Source organism: Triturus cristatus, chromosome 7 (assembly GCF_964204655.1).
Source record: "Triturus cristatus chromosome 7, aTriCri1.1, whole genome shotgun sequence".
Taxonomy (NCBI): Eukaryota; Metazoa; Chordata; class Amphibia; order Caudata; family Salamandridae; genus Triturus; species Triturus cristatus.
The window spans coordinates 324,338,849-324,360,708 of record NC_140590.1 but is presented as its reverse complement, the minus strand read 5'-3'; the positions used below and the strand labels follow the sequence as shown (position 1 = coordinate 324,360,708).

Sequence of the window (21,860 nt, the reverse complement as noted above, 5' to 3'; positions counted from 1 at the left end):
ATCGCATCTGATGTGTAATCCCAGGTGAAATGTATCCATCGAGATGCAGAATTATTGGCTACGTATATGCTGGGACTCCACACTAAGACTGTGTCCCTTTATGCGACGACCTTCTGGTGCATGTGCAGAGACTAAAAATGTCCATCTCTAGATTGTTGGGCGTATTGCGCATTTATACAGAGGCCTCCGGTATGCACATGAACCATCACAAATCCGTATATGTCACTGTAGCAGACCCTGGCTCCTGTCGCCTCTACCAAATGACCCCTTACATTGACAGCTGGGGCCCTTAAATACCTAGAAATATATTTTGCCATGGACCAACAATAATCCTGGAGTCCCAACATTGCCCACTTATTCCTAAACCATGCGAACCTCACGCACCTGCATGATTGGCATCACGATGCTGGTCCACTGAATGATGAGGAGTGGCAAGAACCCACAATGGCCGCTAGATGTTTGGCCATTTCTGCTAGGCCTAGACTGAACAAATTCAAATTCTTCCACCGGGCGTACTATGATCCAAACAAACTGTGGCGTATGGGGTGGAAAAACGACAACCACTACCCAAGACACTTGGCTGAGGGAGCAGGGTTCTATTGCATGATATGGGAATGCCCCCTCATTACTGCAAACAAGACCAGAATACATAATATACTTGGTAGAACAGGGGGTTATATCTCCAAAACCCTTCACCCACAGGTACCGCAGAGATGATGTTGATTCAGTGGCCATTCATCACCTAGAGAAAACCAGCCTGATGGTGGCAAGACGTGCCATTGCTTGACGCTGCAATCATTTTGGGGGTTGTCTGGTGTGATCAGAGTAGACTCGGCGATGGACATATGTGCCACAGATAGGAAATCACTAAATAGCTAGTGGCTGCCCACGAAAATATCACAAGATATGGCATACTTGGTGGGACTACTAATTAAATGTACCTCGATTACAGATGCGCTGGACTGAGTCACAAAATTGTCTAGATAAAAATCGAGGTCTTCTCAAAGCTGTATGAGGGAGTTCTATATTGTTTACTGTTACAAAAGCAAATAAAAGGAATTGTTAAAAAAAAATTAAATAAACAGATTATGGGATTCACAAAGGAGAAAAGGACAAGAGAAACAGACTACGAGCAATTGGCTAAACAATAAACAACCAAGCCGTTAAAGAATGTCAGATCACTGCTCACATTTCTTCTGAGCAAGAAGTTAACTCCTTTCCAGCAGGACAGAATGTTAAAAGGCATTCTTGGTTTGGTGTGTAGTGTGTTCTATAAGGTGGGTGCAGGACCAGAGGAGGTGTCTTTTATGGCTGGAGTAGAAATACATTTTTTAGGATTACAGATTGAGAATCCATACTGTGGGATTTACTGGAGTCCCCCTGAAATTGTCAAATGTTCAGATAAATTGCTCCAATCTCCTGAATCAAGGCCTTTAAATGCAAGACAGAAAAGTTGGAACTGTATTCCGAGCTTCTAATGGGAGCAAGTGGAGGTCCATTAAATTTAATGTGACATGGTCAAACCGTTTATCTGTCACTGATCGAGCAGTGGAGCAAATAACTGCTTTTACAGGCAGCAAGGCATAAGCGATGACATTACCAGTGTTGATTCTGCAGCTGAGAGCCTATGCAGCTGACGGCTGCTTGTTTGCAGAGAAAAGGGATTTGATTATTTTCAGATGGCGAAGTTGGAAATTTGCAGCCTGGGCAATTTTGTTAATCTGAGTAACTAAAGAGAGCAGTCAATAAACAACCTAATGTACATGCAAAAACAGACTTGTCAGAGGAAATCCCATGAAGAAATGGATATCCAACAATCTATATGAACAGGTAAAATACCGACCACAAGAACCAGCACTGGAAAACCCAGTACGTTTAACTTTTCAATAGTGTGTGAATTGGGCGTGCGAACGTCCAGTCTATTGGCATTTCAAATACTGATTTGCCAGGCAGCAATTGAGTGCAAGCATTGACAAAAGCTTCTGAACTAAGGATTGTAGTAAACTGGCTCTGAATATACTATACCAAGGGGAGGTATAGTACCCCAAAGGTAGGCAGAGGTAAAATTAGATAGAACCTTATTCCCTATTTGTGGTAGTGTGGTCGAGCAGTAAGGCAGTATAAGAGGACAGTGTTAAGCATTTGTTGTACACACTCAGTAGGCAAATTAATTCACACTCTCAAAGACTAAACTTCATACCAATTGTTTTTGTATAAAAATATTCTTTTAGTTATTTTATTTTCTAGAAGCAAGCAAGCCTAGCACATGTAACCAATAAGTACTTTACAGTAGTAATGCAATTGAAATACAGTTTGAATGCTAATTGAATATGCACTTTGATTTGATTTACAGTATGGATGTAGAGAAATGCAATACTTAGACTTCAATAGGCTTTTTAGTAAAATAGCAGGTAAGTAACTTTTGAGATTACTAGGCTTACACAGAGTAGTATACCTAGATACAACTCTGGGACATTTCCTGAAAACAGATAAGTAAAATAGTTTTTGTTAGATTATGCAATTTAAAAAGAATTTTTCGTTTCCCAAACTCCACACCTAAAAAAATTTCACAGAAAAACAGTCAATGTTATCCTACGGAGGAAAATAGGGTTATCTGTTTGGAGGCAAGTAAGCGGTCTTTGGAGTGGAGTTTCTGGGATTAGAACAAGGGTTCCCCCAGGGTCAAGGATGCACTCTCGTTACACCCTCAGCGGCACTAGGATGGCCGGGTGTAGAGTGTTGAGGCCTAATGTTATCCAATGGGGGATAGGGGGCCTCCGGTTGGTGGCTGCTGGCAAGCAGGTCACTGGGTTGTGGGAGCAAAGCTATAGGAATTTAGCTCAGGGCAAATGAGGAAAACAATTAGCAGCAAAGTTGCACCCTCCGCGGCACCAGCTCCTGGTCGCGGTTAGGGAGTAGGGAGCCTTCTGGATTTGGGCTGCAGGCGTCGGCTGGAGGATTGAGGCAGATCAGGGGTCGCCGGATCTCGGTTCAGGATCGCTGGGGCGACCTCCTCGTAGTGTTTGCCCACACTAGCTCGGGCCGTGAACGGCGGGTGCAGAGTGGGACGGATTTGGGGTCTCCGGCTGCTGCCAAAGGTCACAGTTGCACAAATCAGGTGTTCACGGGAAAAGCAGTCTTTGATAGTGAAGGCAGGCAGGTCCTCCGGGGTTTTTGAGGTTGCTGGCTCCAGGACACACCGGGATTTCGCAGGAGCAGGTTCGAAGGGGAGACAGGCCGATAAGGCTGGGGCCAACTTAGTGGGTGTCTTCCTCCGTTTAGCTGCTGCACGGCTGTTCGGTCCTCGTTTTCGTCTGGTTTCTGGTCTGAATCTGAGAAAGAAAGGTTCAGGGGGTGCCCCTAAATGGGAATTGCTACTTACCAGTATGCATCTGTTCTTGGCATGTAGAGCTGCAGATCTACACACTATGCATAGATCGCCATCTGGTGTTGGGCCCGGATGTTTGCACTTGTTTTTGTCCTGGAAAGTCTTTGGAAGTCACGAGGTATGTGACTCATCCTTTGTATCATAGTGTGCATGAGCATCGGCTCCATCCTCAGATTGTTTTTCACCAGCAGGGAAATGATGGAGCTTTGTAAGAAACAGGAAAGATGCCCATGTATGCTATATCTAAATCAGATAATATTGGAACAGATAAAGGAAGCCGGGGAGGCGGGTGGGCGTGTGTAGATCTGCAGCTCTACATGCCAAGAACACATGCATACTGGTAAGCAGCATTTCCCTTTCGAGGCATATGAGCTGCAGATTACACACTATGCATAGATTGTATAGCAGTACTCGCTCCTAGCGGCAACCACCAGTATCTGTTGCAGTAGTTTGAAATAGTGTTTTGAGTACAGCCTGGCCCACACTAGCTTGTTGTTTAGGTGGCACATCTACAAAATAGTGTTTTGTGAATGTGCGCGGTGTAGACCATGTAGCTGCTCTGCAGATATCATCTACGGGAATGTTCCCTAAAAATGCTATTGAAGCTCCTAGCTTTCGTGTAGAGTGGGCGTTAGGAGGAACAGATAATGTACGCTTTGCTTTGTGGTAGCAAATTAGTATACATTTAATAATCCACCTAGCTATTCCAGATTTTGATATGGGGTTGCCTTTGTGAGGGGGTGAGAAAGACACGAATAGTTGTTTGGTCTTACGAAAGGGTTGTGTTCTCTCGATGTAGTAAAGCAATGCTCTTTTGACATCTAAGGTGTGAAGAGCTCTTTCTGCGACTGTTTGTGGCTGCGAGAAGAATACGGGCAGCTCCACAGATTGATTGAGGTGGAAGGGAGAAATGACCTTAGGAAGGAATTTAGGATTAGTTCGGAGAAAACTTTATTATGATGCATCTGCAGAAAGGGTTCCTAAATGGTTAGTGCTTGTAGTTCGCTAACACTTCGTAGAGAAGTAATGGCTACTAGGAAAGCAGTTTTCCATGTTAAGAATTGTAGCTCACATTATGTAGAGGTTCAAATGGAGGCCCCATTAGTCTTGTGAGAACGATGTTTAAATTCCACACACGTGAAGGTACTCTGGGGGGAATTATTCTTTTGAGACGCTCCATAAAGGCTTTTATGGCAGGTACTCTGAAAAGTGATAGATGTCTATTTTGTAGATATGCTGCTATGGCCACAAGATACAGTCTAATAGATGTGTAGGCTAAGTTGCATCTTTGGAGGTCAAGTAAGTAGCCTATGATGTGTTGGATAGACACATCTAGGGGATTGGTGTTATGACCATATATAACAAAACGTTTCCACTTGGCTGCATAGCATGCTCTAGGGGTAGGCCGTCTAGCTTCTTTAATGACATTCATACTGTCGGGGGGCAGGTTAAGGTAACCGAATTCTAGGACCTCAGGAGCCAGATAGCTAGGTTGAGCTGAGCTGGGTCTGGGTGTTGGATCTCTCCATGGTTCTGGGTTAAGAGGCGTGGAGAGAGGTGTAACTTCTGGTGCGGAACCACGGAGAGTTCCAGCAATGTGGTGTACCACGGTTGTCTGGCCCAAGTTGGAGCAACTAGGATGAGAGTTAAGGAATGTTGCTGTCGTTTACGCACCACTAGTGGAATGAGTGGAAGAGGTGGAAAAGCGTACGCAAATCTGCCTGCCCAGTTCATCCATATCGCATTGCCTTTGGACAATGGGTGTGGATATCTGACGGCGAAGCTTGGGCATTTGGCATTTTCATGGGTGGCGAACAGGTCTATCTGTGGTTGCCCACAGATCTGGAAAAACAGTTGAAGAACTTGTGGATGAAGTTCCCACTCGTGGATCTGTTGTGTTTGACTCCTCAACAGATCGGCTATGGAGTTTGACTCCTGGGACATGTTGGGCTAGGAGAAAAATGTTCTGGGGTATAGCCCACCTCCATATGTTCTGTGCTAGCTGGGAGAGCTGCAGAGAGTGTCCCGCCTTGTTTTTGTATGTAGTACATGGCTGTCATGTTGTCCGTGCGGACTAAGACAGCCTTGCCTGATATGTGTTTTTGAAATGCTTTTAAGGCTAGGAATATGGCTAGTAACTCCAGGTGGTTGATGTGGAGTAACTTTTGTTGAGGTGTCCACCTGCCCTGCATGGTGTGATGTAGTAGGTGAGCTCCCCAGCCAGAGAGCGATGCGTCCGCTGTCATAACTATCTGAGGAACCGGCTCTAGGAACAGTCGCCCTTTGGAAAGGTTCTTGGTGTTCCACCACTGCAGAGAGTGAGGAGTACGACCGTCTACCAACACCAGATCTGTTAGCTGACCTTGAGCCTGGTTCCATTGGCGTGCTAAGCACTCCTGGAGAGGACGCATCTGGAGTCTTGCATGAGGCACTATGAATATGCAAGAGGTCATCATCCCTATGAGTTGCATGAACACTCCAGCTGTAAGAGAGTGTTGTGGTTGGAATTTGGTGAGAAGAGCCTGCATGCTTGCTATCCTGGCGTGATTGGGATAGGCTAGCGCCCTTGAGGTGTATTGTGGCACCGAGGTATTGCTGTGTGTGGGACGGTTGTAGATGGGACTTGCCGTGGTTTACTGTGAACCCCAGGTCGTGACATTGTTGAATAGTGGCTTGAGTGTGTTGTACACACTGGTTGTATGAGCTGGCTTTTACGAGCCAGTCGTCCAGATATGGGAAGACGTGGATGTGCTGTCTTAGGTGTGATGCCACCACCGCTAAGCACTTGGTAAACACTCATGGTGCTGTCGTGACTCGGAATTGGAGTACTTTGAATTGATAGTGCTGACCGTCCACTACAAATCTGAGATACTTCTGTGAGCGTTGTGAATGGGAATGTCGAAATAGGCATCCTTGAGGTCTAGGGTAGCAAGGAAGTCGCCCTGTGAAAGCAGAGGAAGGACCTGTTGAGTGACCATGTGGAAATGGTCTGAGTGTATGTATAGGTTTAGGGGTCTGAGGTCTAGAATAGGCCTTAGAGAGCCGTCCTTTTTTGGTATGAGAAAATACAGGGAGTAAACTCCCTTGTTTTGTTGATACAGGGGAACTGGTTCTATTGCACTTTTGTGTAGGAGGGAGATTACCTTCTGCTTTAGCAGTAACAAAAGTTGTTGTGACATTGGACGCTGTTTGGGTGGTATGTTTGGGGGTAGATGTTAGTTCGAGACAGTAGCCTGACTGAATTATCTGTTGCACCCACCTGTCTAAAGTGATGTTGGTCCAGACAGGAAGGAATTGTTGTAGTCTTCGCCCGACTGGAGTAGAGTGGTCTGGGGGAAGTGGAGGGAAGACATTGGGGGTAACCACCTCTTTGGTAACCTCTAGTAAAGGTGGATTGGGTGGGAGCTTTGTAAGAAGTGGAGGGGCTATCCTAGGAGTAGCCTCTGGTGGTGCTTCTGAAGGATGAGCGACGAAAGAAACGTCTGGGAGCTTGTGACTGCAAAGCTCCCATAGATTTGGCTGTGTCTGTATCCTTCTTAATTTTTTTAAGGGCTACGTCAACATTAGGGCCAAATAGGTGTTGCTCATCGAATGGCTGATTGAGTATGGAACTCTGGACTTCAGGTTTGAAACCTGAAATGCATAGCCAGGCATGCCTACGCAAGAGGACACTGGTGTTTGTCCTTGAGGCGGTATCTGCTACATCTAAGGCACAACGGATGGAGGTGTTAGTAATGGTTTTACCTTCTTGTATAAGTTCATTGAACCTATTTTTGTACTTGTGTGGGAGGTGCTGCATTATGGACTCAAGCTCATCATAATGTGCCCTGTCATACCTAGTTAACAGCGCTTGAGTATTGGCAATGCGCCATATGTTTTCCGCCTGTGACGCCGTTCGTTTGCCAGAGGCGTCCAGGAGTTTAGACTCCTTATCTGGTGGTGGTGCTTCACCAGATTGTGAATTGGCTCTTTTTCGCGCATTGGCGACTACAAGGGAGTCTAGAGGCGCGGGGCCTTTAATGTAGGCTGGATCAGTAGGGGCGGCCTTATACTTTTTTTCTATTCAAGGGTTGATGACTCGAGCCCTGACGGGGTCTTTAAAGACCTCAGGTGCGTGCTTATTGACCCCCTTAAGCATGGGTAAAATTGAGGTGGACTTTTGAGTGGTGTCAAAAGTGTCCATGAGAAAATCCTCCTCCAGGATGTGCAGATCAACCGCATGGCAGTGTGGGGGGGGGGTTTGGGGGGGGGACAGGGGGCTGGAGGGGTAGATGTCCTCTTGTGGGATGTTAGGGACGTTTGGTATGCTATGATCATCCCAGGGGTCTGGGGAGCCAGTAGAAGTAGGGTCTCCTAGTGGTTGTTCGTCCGCCGCCGCCCCCCCCCCCCCCCCCCCCATCATAAGAGTGGTCATCATCATCATCTACTGGAGTAGGGGATGGTGTAGGAGAGCGGTGTGGTGGTGAAGGAGGAGGTGGAGGAAGAGAAGGTATCCTTAATGGAGAGGTAGCAAAACCTCTCTTTTTAGGTGGGGGCGCCGGTGCAGGCGTATCTAGTGGTCGCTAATTATCAAGTGACCAGTCTTAGGATCTTTTACAAGAGTTTTTTGGGTAGGATCTGGGCACAACAGTTCTTCGGGAGGCAGTGGTTTGGTCGGCTCCGAGTGTGTTGTCTGTGTCGGGGAGCCGGTGCTAGTCTTCGCCGCCGAGTGCTCGGATGTCGAAGCAGCGCTCGCGTGGATGTGGAAGAGGATGGCATCTTTTTCGGGGCCTGTGTATGTTTTTCGGCACCAAGGGTAGGCTGACTCTAGCCCGATCCACTTGAAGGCTTAGAAGGCTTCTTTACCGGGCCCAGAGGCGGGGCATGGGAAGCAGTCTCTCGGTGTGCACCTGGGCCCGAAGACGAAGGTGTGACCGAAGCCTTTTTTGATGGTGTCGAGGGGGGGTTGAGGTCTGGGTCGACGTCTGTACTCACGACCCTCTGTGCTGGAGTGATGTCCTCGACGTCGGAGTCATCGGCTTCGGAGGTGCTGACGAGGCCTTCTTCGACCCGCCCCTGCTCTGGCACAGACACCCCCTTGAAAGATGTCGTCGGGGATCGAAGACGACGATCGAGCCATGGTTCTTCTAGCTAGTCGGTCCCGAATTGTCTTCTTGGAGCGGAAGGAGGCGCAAGCTGGACAGTCTCAGGCCTCGTGCTCCGGTGAGAGGCAGAGGTTGCACACCTCATGCAAATCGGTGTGGGGAAACTTCGACCCACATCGAGGAAACTTTTTGAATGGCGTGCTTTCCATGAGCCAGATAAGGCCCAGGTAGGCCCGAAGGCCTTTGTCGACGACCGGAATTGAAGACTTCAAAGTTGAGGGTCGCGTCGATTGGGAAACGCGATCGAGACTATACCATCGAAAAGGGGAGGCTTGCGCGTCGAAAGAAAAAAACGGTAACGGTTCCGAACTGGAGCGCGAGAAAACACATCTGTGCCCTCTGTGTGCATTTTTTATTAAATCCCACACAGGCATCAGTGTGGGTTTAATGTGCTGAGAGGTTGGATACCAAACTTCTCAGTGTAGCCATTATGGTGCTGTGGAGTTCGTAATGATCAACACCCAGCACCATATACGCTTAGTGGCAGCACTGCACTTACAATGTCTAAGACTGGACTTAGAAACTGTAGGGGTACAGGGCTCATGCACCGGTACCCTCACCACTGGTATAGTGCACCCAGCTAGAGGGGTGACTGATGGGTTGTAGGCATGGCACACAGGGATGTGTAGCAGAGTTAGTGACAGGGTGAGAGCCTGTATATAACTGCGCACTGTTCACAAAGTGTCTGAACCGACACTAGCAATCCTTTAGATAAGTTGTACTTTTGTCAAAGTTACAACTGACTATTTGCATAAGCAGGTCAATATGTACAATATAACATTGTTACAATAATGCTCGTCAAAGTTTAACAAATTGAAAATTCACAATAATTATTGTTCATTGTACTTTCATGAACATGTAAACAATAGTGTATCACATTAACAGATTTATGACAACATGTATACACATGCCCAATGCATTTCGGAACCAGCCGGTTCCTTCATCAGGGGCCAATCTGAAACAGAAACAAACAGATGCGAATAAATGTAGGGTAAAGGGCTCAATCTCATGTTTATGATGGTGGAGAAACTGATGAAATGTGTATTACCTGTGTGATAGTTCTGTAAGGTGCACTAGGGAAAACAAGAGAAGGAACGTCAAATGGGCATGCAACGTGTGATTTACAAGAAGGTTCGGTGTGGCAAGAAGAAAATACCACGCTTACCTGAAAAAGTGAAAAACGCAAATTGCTGAAAGGAGAAAAGAAAAAAACGGAATGTAGGGCTCTAAACGACTGAGTCGGACCATGCAAAGTATGCATAAAATGTGCCAAATGATGTGCTAAAAAGAGATACAAACTGCTGTATCTTACCTCAGTGTAGAGAGGTTGATCAAGTTCTGTGGAGCAAAAACGGAAGAAATTAGCAGGGGAAATCATGGGGAAAATTGTGTGAGAATCGAACTGTGGGATGACAAGCGCCATCCAATCCTTACCTTAAGACGAGAAAATTACAAGAAAAACCGCAGTGCACCGCTGAAGGGAAGCGTGTGAAATGCGGGAAGAGGTTTCACATTAAAACGTACGCGGTAACCCGGAAATGAGTCCGGACTGTAAACAGAGTAGACGGACTGGTACTAAAATAACAGCGTAGTGTCCAAAGGGAATTTCTTCCTCAAGTTCTTTGATGGATTTTGAAAGGTCCTCTATCATCAATCTCACAGCAACTCAAACAACTTGAATACATCACCAGACGACAACTTAATCAGCAATTGCATGCATCCACATTGGTGCAGTATCACAAGGCCAAGCGGATACCTAGAGGTCTTCGTCTTTCAATAAAACCCATGCTATTCCGCTTTCATCTGAATCCAACCTTCATGAACAAATGGTATTCAATTCTCAATAAATGCTCTCTGGACCTTATTCTACTAATCATAGAGGAACTTTCAAATCCATCAAAGAACTTGAAGAAGAAATTAACACACTTAAAGGAGAACATCAACTCAGGCTAGAGCACGACACATGGAAAATGAACCTGGAAGGATTGAATATAAAACTTGACCGATACAGCAAAGAACTTCAAGAGGGGAAACTGAGAAAATATCGAAGAGACACCATCGACTACAAATTAAATGAGGTATATACCTGGGCCGAAATATACGCTCGCAAAAGATTTGAACAACGTAAACCAGCAACTCATTCTTCTGAGGAAAGTCTGGTTACTGACAAAGATATTTCCTCATCCAGAACACCAGTCCAGCCAGGCACATCAACTTCGAGTCAACAACCATCAACTTTAGACTCAACTGAACATATCCAAACCACGAGAGCTGTGTCTTTTTTGTCACAGGCTCCAGATCAAGGCTTACCACCAGTTCAACAGAAAGAGAAAACCAACATCACAGACCGACCAGGCGAGGAAAAGGGAGGCAAATCGCTACGCAGTGGGAAGAACATTCCCTAATCATCAACATTTCCTCCACAAAGCTTACACCTCATCAAAAAACAGTGTTAAACAAAGGCCTCTCATTTGTACCAAAAAACTTTACGAATCGTTTGGAAATTGATGTAGCCTTGTTCAAATTTATGCGTACGTTACGACTTCGCCATTTCTTCTCAAATATTGTGACTCCAGAACCATCTCAATCTACCATAACATCAGCAAAATTTAAACCTAGAAGCACATTTCTAGCCCCAGTGTCTCACAAAATGCTAGACACTTTTGGGATTATGGTCAACAAAGACATACAAAATTTGAACTTGTCCAAAAACAAACATCAAAATCTAACCAAAAATGAAAGGGTCATTATCAAAACTATAGCAAATAACCCTAAAATTACTATCCAACCAGCTGACAAGGGAGGAGCCATTGTCATAATGGACTCTGAATTTTATCAACAGCAAGTTTCAAATCATGTAAACGACCAAAACATATACTTACGTCTACAAACAGATCCAACAATGCAACTTCAAGTCATTCTACAGGACATTTTAGACAAAGCCCTCACATCGGGCTGGATTGATGAATCCACCAAACAGTTCCTCACTACCTTGAATCCTCGCAGACCTCATTTATACATGATACCAAAGATTCATAAAAATCTGCGAAAACCACCATTCAGACCAATTATATCAGGATGTGGGTCATTGTTCGATCCAATAGGCAGATATTTGGATCATTATTTCCAGAAGTTTGTACAAAATTGGTGGTCATACGTCAAAGACACTACGGATTTCCTTACAAAACTGGACAACATACAATCGAACATTCAACCTTCTTGGTTACTTTATACTATAGATGTTGTGGCATTGTATACCTCCATATCCCACATGGCAGGAATGGAGGCGGTTGAATGGGCCATTCTACAAAGAGAAGACATCACAGCTGACAAAGTGTTCTTACTACAGCTCTTACACTTTTGTTTACACCACAGTTACTTCAAATGGGATGAAGTGTATTATGCTCAGCTCTCGGGAACCTCTATGGGTTTTTCAGGGGCACCATCCTACGCCAATATTTTCATGGCATTGTTTGTACAGGAGTACATCATGAATATCCCTCAATGGTGGTCCAATATCTACACATACTGTCGCTTCATTGACGATATCTTTCTCATCTGGACCAACTCCAAACAATCATTTGAGGATATGATTGCAACATTGAACTCTCATGATCCCAGGATCCAATTTACCCACAAAATTCATGCACAAACCATTGAATAGTTGGACGTTATAATCAACAAACCCCCTGAAGGCCACAGCCTGACAACATCAGTTTACATTAAACCTACAGACCGGAACAATGCATTAGATCACTCAAGCTTTCACCCCATCAGCCTTATCAACAATCTTCCTTACTCACAATTTATAAGGATCAAACGAATTTGCTCTGACACCCATGATTGCCAAGCAAAGATTGCAGAGTACAAAGAGAAATACCAGCACAGAGGTTATCCGGAAAAAATCTTACATGAGTGTGAAAAAAAAGCTATGCAAAAACAACGAAGAGAACTACTCACAACTACTAAGCCATCTGAAAAAAACACTGGTGTTCATATCGAAATTTTCAACGAGCTCAGCCATTAAAAAAAATTATCAACAAAAGATGGGAACTTTTATCTAATGAACCTGACTTTAATAACATCTTCAGGGAACCACCACTGCATGCCTATACAAGAGGTCAAAACCTCCGTGAACTTATAGCACCAACCAAAATGCACAAAAAAACAATACCCCAAAAAGGAACTTTGAGATGTGAAAATTGTTCACATTGCAACAACACAATTTTGGGCAATGTCCTAACACATCCCACCACAGGCAAAAACATAATTCTTCGACATACCAGCGATTGCAATACCACTAACATAGTATATGCCATCAAGTGCCCCTGTGGCAAAATGTATGTAGGTAAGACGGAACGCAAAATTAAAGTACGCCTCACAGAACATAAAAGCCGCATCAGAACCAAGAATGTAAACTCCCCATTGGCCAAACATTGGAACGAAGTTAATCACTCCATATCCCAACTTAGGTTCCAGATTATAGAACACATACCACAGCAACATGGAGTAAATAATCACCTTAAACTATTACAACGGGAGGTCTACTGGATGAAATACCTAGACACAATGCTCCCAAGAGGTCTGAATGACAGGCTAGATATGTCGTGTTTTATTTAACATCCAGATTACCACACTTTTGTCACATTTTTCTGACACTCCTCACATTACATCCTCTGGGATCCTGCCTACCCCTTATACTCACCAACATTATCATTGCACATATATCTTACACAAATATGTTTTTTCCTGATAATTTTCACTCTATATTAACACCATCCACCGTGTCTTGTACCGGGGAGACCCCTCTTATCACCTTAGCAATTATCATCGGTCAGTATTTTCTCTCTCTATATACAGTCCCCCCTTCAATCATTTTATAGTATCTTTATTGTGTTTGTCCTTTCTCCAGCATTCACTTTATACATTTGTCCTCCTGTTTTTCATTTATGTATTTCCGAGTCTTTCATTTATTTCATTCTTTTGTTTATCAGTTCGGTATTGCACATTATCTATATCGTGTTTCTCTACAGAGATCTGTCTTATTTTTTTCAGTATCTCTCACTACATACCATTCGGTTCATTTCTTCGTTCAATTCTCCATCTTCCGTAATACTTTATATATATGCACCACGTTTTTCTCAGACTCATGCACCGTGCAACTGCTTCTCTCACTGTTCCAGCATGGCGTCCCTTTGGACACTACGCTGTTATTTTAGTACCAGTCCGTCTACTCGGTTTACAGTCCGGACTCCTTTCCGGGTTACCGCGTACGTTTTAATGTGAAACCTCTTCCCGCATTTCACACGCTTCCCTTCAGCGGTGCACTGCGGTTTTTCTTGTAATTTTCTCGTTTTAAGGTAAGGATTGGATGGCGCTTGTCATCCCACAGTTCGATTCTCACACAATTTTCCCCATGATTTCCCCTGCTCATTTCTTCAGTTTTTGCTCCACAGAACTTGATCAACCTCTCTACACTGAGGTAAGATACAGCAGTTTGTATCTCTTTTTAGCACATCATTTGGCACATTTTATGCATACTTTGCATGGTCAGACTCAGTCGTTTAGAGCCCTACATTCCGTTTTTTTCTTTTCTCCTTTCAGCAATTAGCGTTTTTCACTTTCTCAGGTAAGCGTGGTATTTTCTTCTTGCCACACCGAACCTTCTTGTAAATCACACGTTGCATGCCCATTTGAAGTTCCTTCTCTTGTTTTCCCTAGTGCACCTTACAGAACTATCACACAGGTAATACACATCATCAGTTTCTCCACCATCATAAACATGATATTGAGCCCTTCACCCTACATTTATTTGCATCTGTTCGTTTCGGTTTCAGATTGGCCCCTGATGAAGGAACCGGCTGGTTCCGAAATGCATTGGGCATGTGTATACATGTTGTCATAAATCTGTTAATGTGATACACTATTGTTTACATGTTCATGAAAGTACAATGAACAATAATTATTGTGAATTTTCAATTTGTTAAACTTTATTGACAAGCATTATTGTAACAATGTTATATTGTACATATTGACCTGCTTATGCAAATAGAGTCAGTTGTAACTTTGACAAATAAAAGTACAACTTATCTAAAGGATTGCTAGTGTCGGTTCAGACCTACCAGGGGCTGACCTGTGGCCAGAGATGCCAATTGGGTTTAGGCTTCAATGTAGTTTTAGGGAAAGAACATAGACCTTGGGTACATGATTAGCAGGAGCCCAGGGCACACTCAGTCAAACTACATCAGCAATTCAGCAAAACGTGGGGGCTACCATGCAGAAAGAGGGCACTTTCTCACAAGGATCCTACAGAAAATAAAGCAACCGTTTCTTCTGTAGCTTCAGTTTGTCAGATGCTTTTGTCAAAGCTGTTTCCCAAGCACTACTGGGCACGCGGGACCACTGATTCTAGATGTAAAATAGTGGTAATGCATTCCATCGGAGGTAGAAGGACACACTTAAACAGCTAACAATAATGGTGCGAATGAACTGCTCCTGAAGGGTGATCCAAGATTTGGCTGAGTGTCACAGGCCAACAGTTGAATGTTTAGGAGCCAAAAAAGCCAATAGCTGGAAAACGCCGATCCAAAGACTCTTGAAGTACAGAGTACATTATGTTTGCCATAAATTGCACAAGCACCAAACATTTTATACCTAACAAGCACTGCTAGAGGCAATGGGTCTGGCATTGGGAAATGTACAATCTTTTATGAATTGAGTTTGCTAATGTATGCAACATGAAACAAGCATTTGCAATGCACTAGGTCTCGCATTTACGTGAGTTTGAGCAATTGGCATTGTAAATGACAATGCGTTTTATTTATGCTTCAAAAACAAAAACATAAAAGGCACTGTCATTTACAATGCGGATAGCTCAAACTCGCGTAAATGCGAGACCTGTTGCATTGCAAATGCTTGTTATATTAGGCAACAGGTAAGCTGCAGCACAGTTCAGTTCGGTCAATGAAGGAATCCCGTTGGCTGTAACATGTATAAACTACACACAAAGGCAGACATGTACCTCGGGGCTGGGAGTGCTAAGTGACCTTCGATATTTGCCTGGCAGATTGTGGGTGGTGGTACAGGCAGGTATTAGTGTGTTCAAGAGATCAGTTTGCAAAGTTCCGTTCTGGACCTGTGGGGCCTACGATCACCTACCGAGCCTCGGCCATTCGCCTCCGTGGGTGCACTTTCACCCTTCATGTGCTCCACAGGTTTGTATTCCTGGATGCTCTCGACCCTTTCCTCTCCCCCTCCTGTAGGCTCCTTTTACTGTCACCTTCCACCCTTTCCTCTTCCCCTCCTAATAAGCTCCACTTTCCCTTTCCACCCTTTCTGCTCTTCTTCCCAAGTGTACTTCTCGTGTTGCACCTTTCCCCTCTGACGCCCAACCACTGTCCGGAGTGTTCCCATCTCAGGATGACTGCTCCCCTGACACCGTCCCTGACCCAGGCCCCCACTCTTTCCTCCCCGTCACATGGGCGCACTTCTCACCTTCCAGCCTTTCCTCTTCCCTCCTCAGGGGTGCCAGAGTCTCACCGTCTGCCCACTTCTCGCCCCCTGCCACGGATTCCACTCCCTCCTTCCCTTCCCTGTGCTCTGGGTGCCAGTCTCACCTTCTGCCCTCCCCTCTTCCCGGCTTCCACAGATGCCACACTCACCTCCTCTACGTTGGTGAATGCGTGCATACCCATCGCTGCCAGCCCCTCGTGCAGCTCGGTAATGTTCACTCGGCCATCCCTCTTGGCGTCCAGTTGGTCAAAGAGCCAGAGCAGCTCCCTCTCGGGGTCCCTGTGCGCTACTAGTGCCGCCACCCTATCCTGGCTGGCCAAGGGTGCCAGGGCACCCCCTCTCGGTTGGTCTCTGCCATCCCGACACCAGGCTAGAGGCAAGAGGGCTCCAATCTTGGGGTGCATGGTCCGCTGATATCGAACTGCTGTCTGGGCGGGTCCGTTCTCCGATCCTGCCTGGCCGGGGCACCACCACGGCGGCACTGCTTCTCTGACACCCCGCTGACTTCAGCACAGTTCTGTTCACAAGGTTCTTGTTCCGCTGGCACACGGCCACTGTCTGAACAGTGCCCGGACCCAGGTGCCTGCTCCACTGGCACCCTCCTGGCCTGTGGCTCGTGCCACAGGAGGGGTGCCCATACTCTTCACTGCGGGTTCGACTCTCCATGCCTGCCATGCTTCTCCAAGTTCAGTCACTCCTCGGGCGCCGGGGCCCAGGCTTCCTCATGCCACTGCCGGGGTTACAGGTGCGGTGTACTACAGTAGCATGGCTCCGGTGCCACAGTCCAGTCCCGCCCCAGCTGCTGCTCCTGAGTGTTCAGACTGGTCTAGGTAGTAACTGCCTGGGTGCAAGGCACCTCTGGGCGCTACACTCCTCTGGGTGCTTGGTGTTCCTTGGGCTGGATGTTGCCTGTTGTGACTGCTGTCCTACTGCGAGAGCTGGGTTTAGCTCTGGTCCTGCTTACCTTCTTGCCGGCCTGCCTTGGCTTCTACACATGTCTTGCCGGTGGGTGCTGCTTTATTTGGGTGCTCCTGTTTTGGTTTCTAGGCGCCTCTTGGGGCTGGGCGATGCCGACACTTGGTCCCGATTCCTCCTGTTTCATGATCCGGGTGCTGTGCTCCACGGCTTCGCTCCTGCCTGCTGTGCATGCGCTCAGTTGCCCAGCCCACTCCACTGGCTGCCTGCTCCCTTGTGCTGCCTTTCCCAGCCTGCTCTGTTCTCTCTGAAACCCAAGCCTGGGATGCTGGTACAGTCTGGTGTCTGCGCTCGCCCGCACAGATTTTCAGCGTAGGGGCGGGAGGGAGGCGAGCGCTCGGCTGGAGTGCAGGTTGCAGCTGGTATCCAGCGCTTAGCCACCGTACACAGCCCCCTGCCTGCAGCCCCCACTCCATGACGTATTTGCTCTGATTTTTCTGCCGGGGACGGCCTCGCCTGTCAAAAGGTTTCTTGTCTTTATAGGGCCATGTGTTTGGCCCCATAAAGATCAGAAACCTTTTGCGACGAACGCAAAGCAGGCGAGGCCATCCAAATGGGACGGCTCAGAAAGCCGAGCAAAGAAGTCACCGACACCTCTTTTTCAATGGCTGCCCACCGTTTAGCATAAACAGTGATGGAATGGAAAAGAGGGGCGGGGCATAATGCCCCTTACAGAAAATCCCTCAAAACGTTAAATCTCGCCGGGCGAGACTACGCATGCACGCAGTCTACGCCAGGCGAGACCTAAAAATGACAAAAACATAATATCCAAAAAGAATAGCCCAGCAGCCCCGGCACACCGGAAATGGCACTGACATACACATTTTCAGGCAGCTGTTCAAATGTAATCAGGCAAAATGCCATCAACAGAGGATGAAGTGGACTGGTCCCTGATCTATGCAGTGGTGGATGGAAGTAGTATCTGAATAACATTTGAACAACACAATGGATGACTAGGAATGGCCAAATCCCTTATATGCAAGCTTGAATGTATTTTGTTTTATGAAAAGGTTGGAAAACATAAGACTAACATGCTGCATCAAGGCTAGACCAAAAGATTAACATTCTAACATAACACCAATGCCAAAGCAGTGTACAGCTAAAAAGATCTCACACCGTACCACATAGTCCAAAACTTCATTTTCTATCCAGTACATCATATGTCAGTTGTGTGCTTCCCAAGACTTAAATCTCATCAATGACAACCCAACAGACAAATGCAACATCTTAGATTCAACTCACATCTTTGTCTCCTTTCTTCTTCCGCGTCTGTACAGAGAGCGACTCCACCTCACTTTCAAACTGATCCACCCCCATGTTCAGTGCATCTATCGTGCTCTGTCAAAAAGAATGACCAGTGTAAAAGCCTTGAAGCTTCAGAAACACACTACTGCCTCCCTCAACACCTCCTTCCAATTTTATCTGTCTTCCACAAGGAGGGTTACTAATACCATCAGAGTGGCCATGAAGGATACGGCTTTTCAGCTATTTTTCACCAAGCTTAGCTTTCAGCAAAACCCATAGCCACAAACTATTCTGGAATAGCAGACAGCTGAGCATCTCCAGGTACATGGACCGAAGAATAATACAACACAACAGATATGCTGTGATACGCAAGTCCATACACAGGTTATGATTTTTATCTACTTCCCCCACTCCCATATAAGCCAAATAACTATATGCTTTCTATAATGTGTTAACTGCAGATAATGGTTTAACAACGTGATTCCACATGCTGCAGAGAAATATTCATATAATGAAGTTGTTAATAGCAGGACTTTCAATTCTTCCTAGATTTCAAATTATGCATGTCCTAAACAAACAGACCACTACTATGAAGGAGACCTCACCGTTAACCACTGGCCAATATCTTCCTTCTCCTTTTGAGCAGGATCCACCTTTTGAGCTAGCCCAAGGCCCTCCTTTGAGTATGCTTTCGTCTTCGTCTCCCGCTCCACCACTTTGAACCTTTCCATTTGCTGCAGGGGCAGGATGAGAGGTCAGCATCAATCACTTTGTTGGCATGGCAGTGGTGGGGTAAAGGCAACAGCCCACCTCATTCATTTTACTCGTTCTACAAGGGAAAACCCTAGAACATCATGAGCAGGGCATTAAGAGCATTTGCTGATATACAAAACCACTTCTGGAAACCAACCTAAAGACATGCATGCATTTCTATGAATTAGGCAATGAGAATTAACGTGTCTGAGTTATCATCAGCATCAATATCTTACTTTCATGATCACAATGTAAACCACAGTCCGACAAGCAGAGAACACAACAGTAATATATAAATTAATCATAGCACATGTTTATCTTCTACCACATTTACTGAAAATGACAATGTTCCAAGTGTTTACACTCCAATGTTAAGAAAGCACGAGTTAGTGCCAAGTTAACACTCTACTTAATACCTCATATAGGAAATACCATCACTGCCATGTGAAGGCATATGAAATAGTTTAGAAAACGACTTTACCAATCAAGGCATGAGGCACCCGGGAGCCATCAACTTACCCAGAGTTCTCTCAAACAGTATACATAAAGATCTCACAAGACATCGATTCATATGAATGGTACCACTCAGGAATGTTGGAGTGAATTTTCAAGCAAATGCCAGATGTTTCGCTTTGCGTTGAGCATGAATAGTTTGCAGTCCGCCCAGACATTTTTCTTCATAATTAATACATAGAAATGCTTTTCAGGAAAATTTCAAAAAAAAAAATCTCAGATGAACAGGTTCAATAATATGGGTTGAAGGGACATAAAACATTGCCAGATAGTCCATTAGCCCATCCTGTGTCAGGATCTGTTCTCTATTGAAACCTACGTCCATTGTCTCATAAGCAAAGGGCAGTTGCTTGACAACACTACTAGTGTTAACATCAAACACAAGCAGCATCAAATGTGAACCCTGCTCCAAGTACCTTAAATACAAAACAAGAACAACGGGGAACAGAGAAGCTTTACACAGAAAGGTGATGCAGGGCAGGGCAGATCTGCAAAACAACTGACTTTGCAGAGCACACAAATGGCTGGGGTTTGCTGTAATATACAAACACTCATGCACCTTAGCCAACATTCCTGTAAATACAAATGGCAAGAAGGGTATGTATCAAAGCTTAAGTAAAGGACAATGATAAATCTAGCTTACGCTACAGGAACATTCATGTTCAAGAATGGAGCTTATTTTGATTACAGTTTGCAGAGTGAGGATGGAGAAATACCCATCCTCACAAACCAACAACCAACTCCTCAGCACTGTGCGTACCGTCTCAATTAGCTTCCGGTTCTCTATGAGCTGCCTCTTGTCTTTAATCTCGTTCGATGCAACCCACGTCTTGATTTGGTCCCTCAGCCGCTGCACAGACAGAGAAACGGGGAAAAGTGTCAGAGGGGACCAGGGAAAAAACCCTTGTGTGGGAGTGAATGACAGAGTGCAAATGATCATGGGGAGGACTAAAACTCACAACACGGTGATTTCTTCCATGCAGTACAGTGAACCTATTGTGTAATAGCACCATCTGGGGAGAATGGGTGAGGAAAACCAATAAGAAAGGCCAAAGCAACTGTGCAACACTTACAGAAGAAATGACAGTCAGTAATGTACAGCAGAAGCATGCAAGAAGAAGAACAGGTACACTTACCTAGTGCCCACAGACCTCATACTCTTTCAGATTACCAACGAGTTATGAAATTCCTTGATGCCAGAAAGAAACTAGTAGCCCAACTGCTGAAATCTACAGCCATGAAGACAGGGCAAGTATCTGCACCAAGGCCTCTAATTCACACCAGACATATGGCTTCATTGGCAAACCCTCTTGCATAGTATGCCTCGCTAGTAAGGGTCCCCATTTAAAGGGTTAATCACTGAGAAAGGATGCTGGTTATCATAAGATGACTAACAAAAATCCACGCTGAGGGATGAGGCCTTGTTTAAAAACTACAGTTGAATTGGCTAGGCATCTTCTAGTGTCAGATGTTCCCTATCACCATAAGTTTGAGAGCCTCTGGCTTTATTAGCAGAGGACGGTGAAAATTAATGTATCAGAAGTGGGTTGTAATAACGTCAATTTTATACCGTGAATGATGTAACCCTGACTACTCTTGGTGCAGAAGACAGCAATGCACCTAATTCTGCAACTAGAAATGCGCATAAGCACTCTCATTTTTGGGCTCCACACACCAATCAAGGTCTGAATATAAACCATTAGAGCGCATTCAAAACCATGAATCTGAACAGTTTCCACCAATGCTAAGGGTGGTACCAGAGGCAGTACTGAGAAGAGTACACAGCACATGCTATAACAAAGCAAGTATGTCTGTGGTATTTAACAAAACAGTACGCTACACACTGCGATTCCAATCATATGTAAATCCAAAAGCCAACAATACCAAACAGAGTGCAAGATGTTCAACTAGGGTTTATTGGGGTTTTTGGAGGTGAAGGGGTGTTTGGCGTGAAGAACCGGGCTTTTGAAGTGCTTTATATGGAGACAGCGGTCAAGGGGTTAATTACTCATCAGGACAAAAGAATGGGATAATGAGGTTCTAGCATGCTTGTTGGCCTTGTTGCAGCTAAGCACGTGTGATCTGGTGTCTTTAGTGACACTGTGTGTGCTTTGATGCCATAATCTAAGATTACTCAGCCAGTCATTGCATTATGAGGGAACCAACCTGAACTCTACAAGCACAACACATAGTAGAGCAGGACATATGTAAAAAGGGGAAAACATTTCCTCAAAGCTGACGAAGTCAAAAAGTATCAATGAAGCAACACAATTTAATCCTCTCAGCCTGAAATAAGTCAAGCCACAAGGACAAAGATACTCAAGAGTACA

At 45.3% G+C, this 21,860-nt stretch overlaps 1 protein-coding gene across 7 annotated transcripts in view; it reads right to left on the bottom strand.

Annotated features, from left to right (window-relative positions):
- The window catches only part of CNOT3 (CCR4-NOT transcription complex subunit 3), a 1,079,590-nt gene that overhangs the window by 639,179 nt on the left and 418,551 nt on the right, over positions 1-21,860 (bottom strand). For 6 of the 7 annotated variants that reach the window (XM_085616418.1, XM_085616421.1, XM_085616419.1 and 3 more), the window contains 3 exons: positions 20,291-20,380; positions 18,870-18,998; positions 18,262-18,357 (listed from right to left, as the gene is read on the bottom strand). In XM_085616418.1, coding sequence (XP_085472544.1) covers positions 18,262-18,357; positions 18,870-18,998; positions 20,291-20,380 — 315 coding nt within the window. The remainder of the gene's footprint in view (positions 1-18,261; positions 18,358-18,869; positions 18,999-20,290; positions 20,381-21,860) is intronic. The other variant, XM_085616424.1, reaches the window with a different exon arrangement.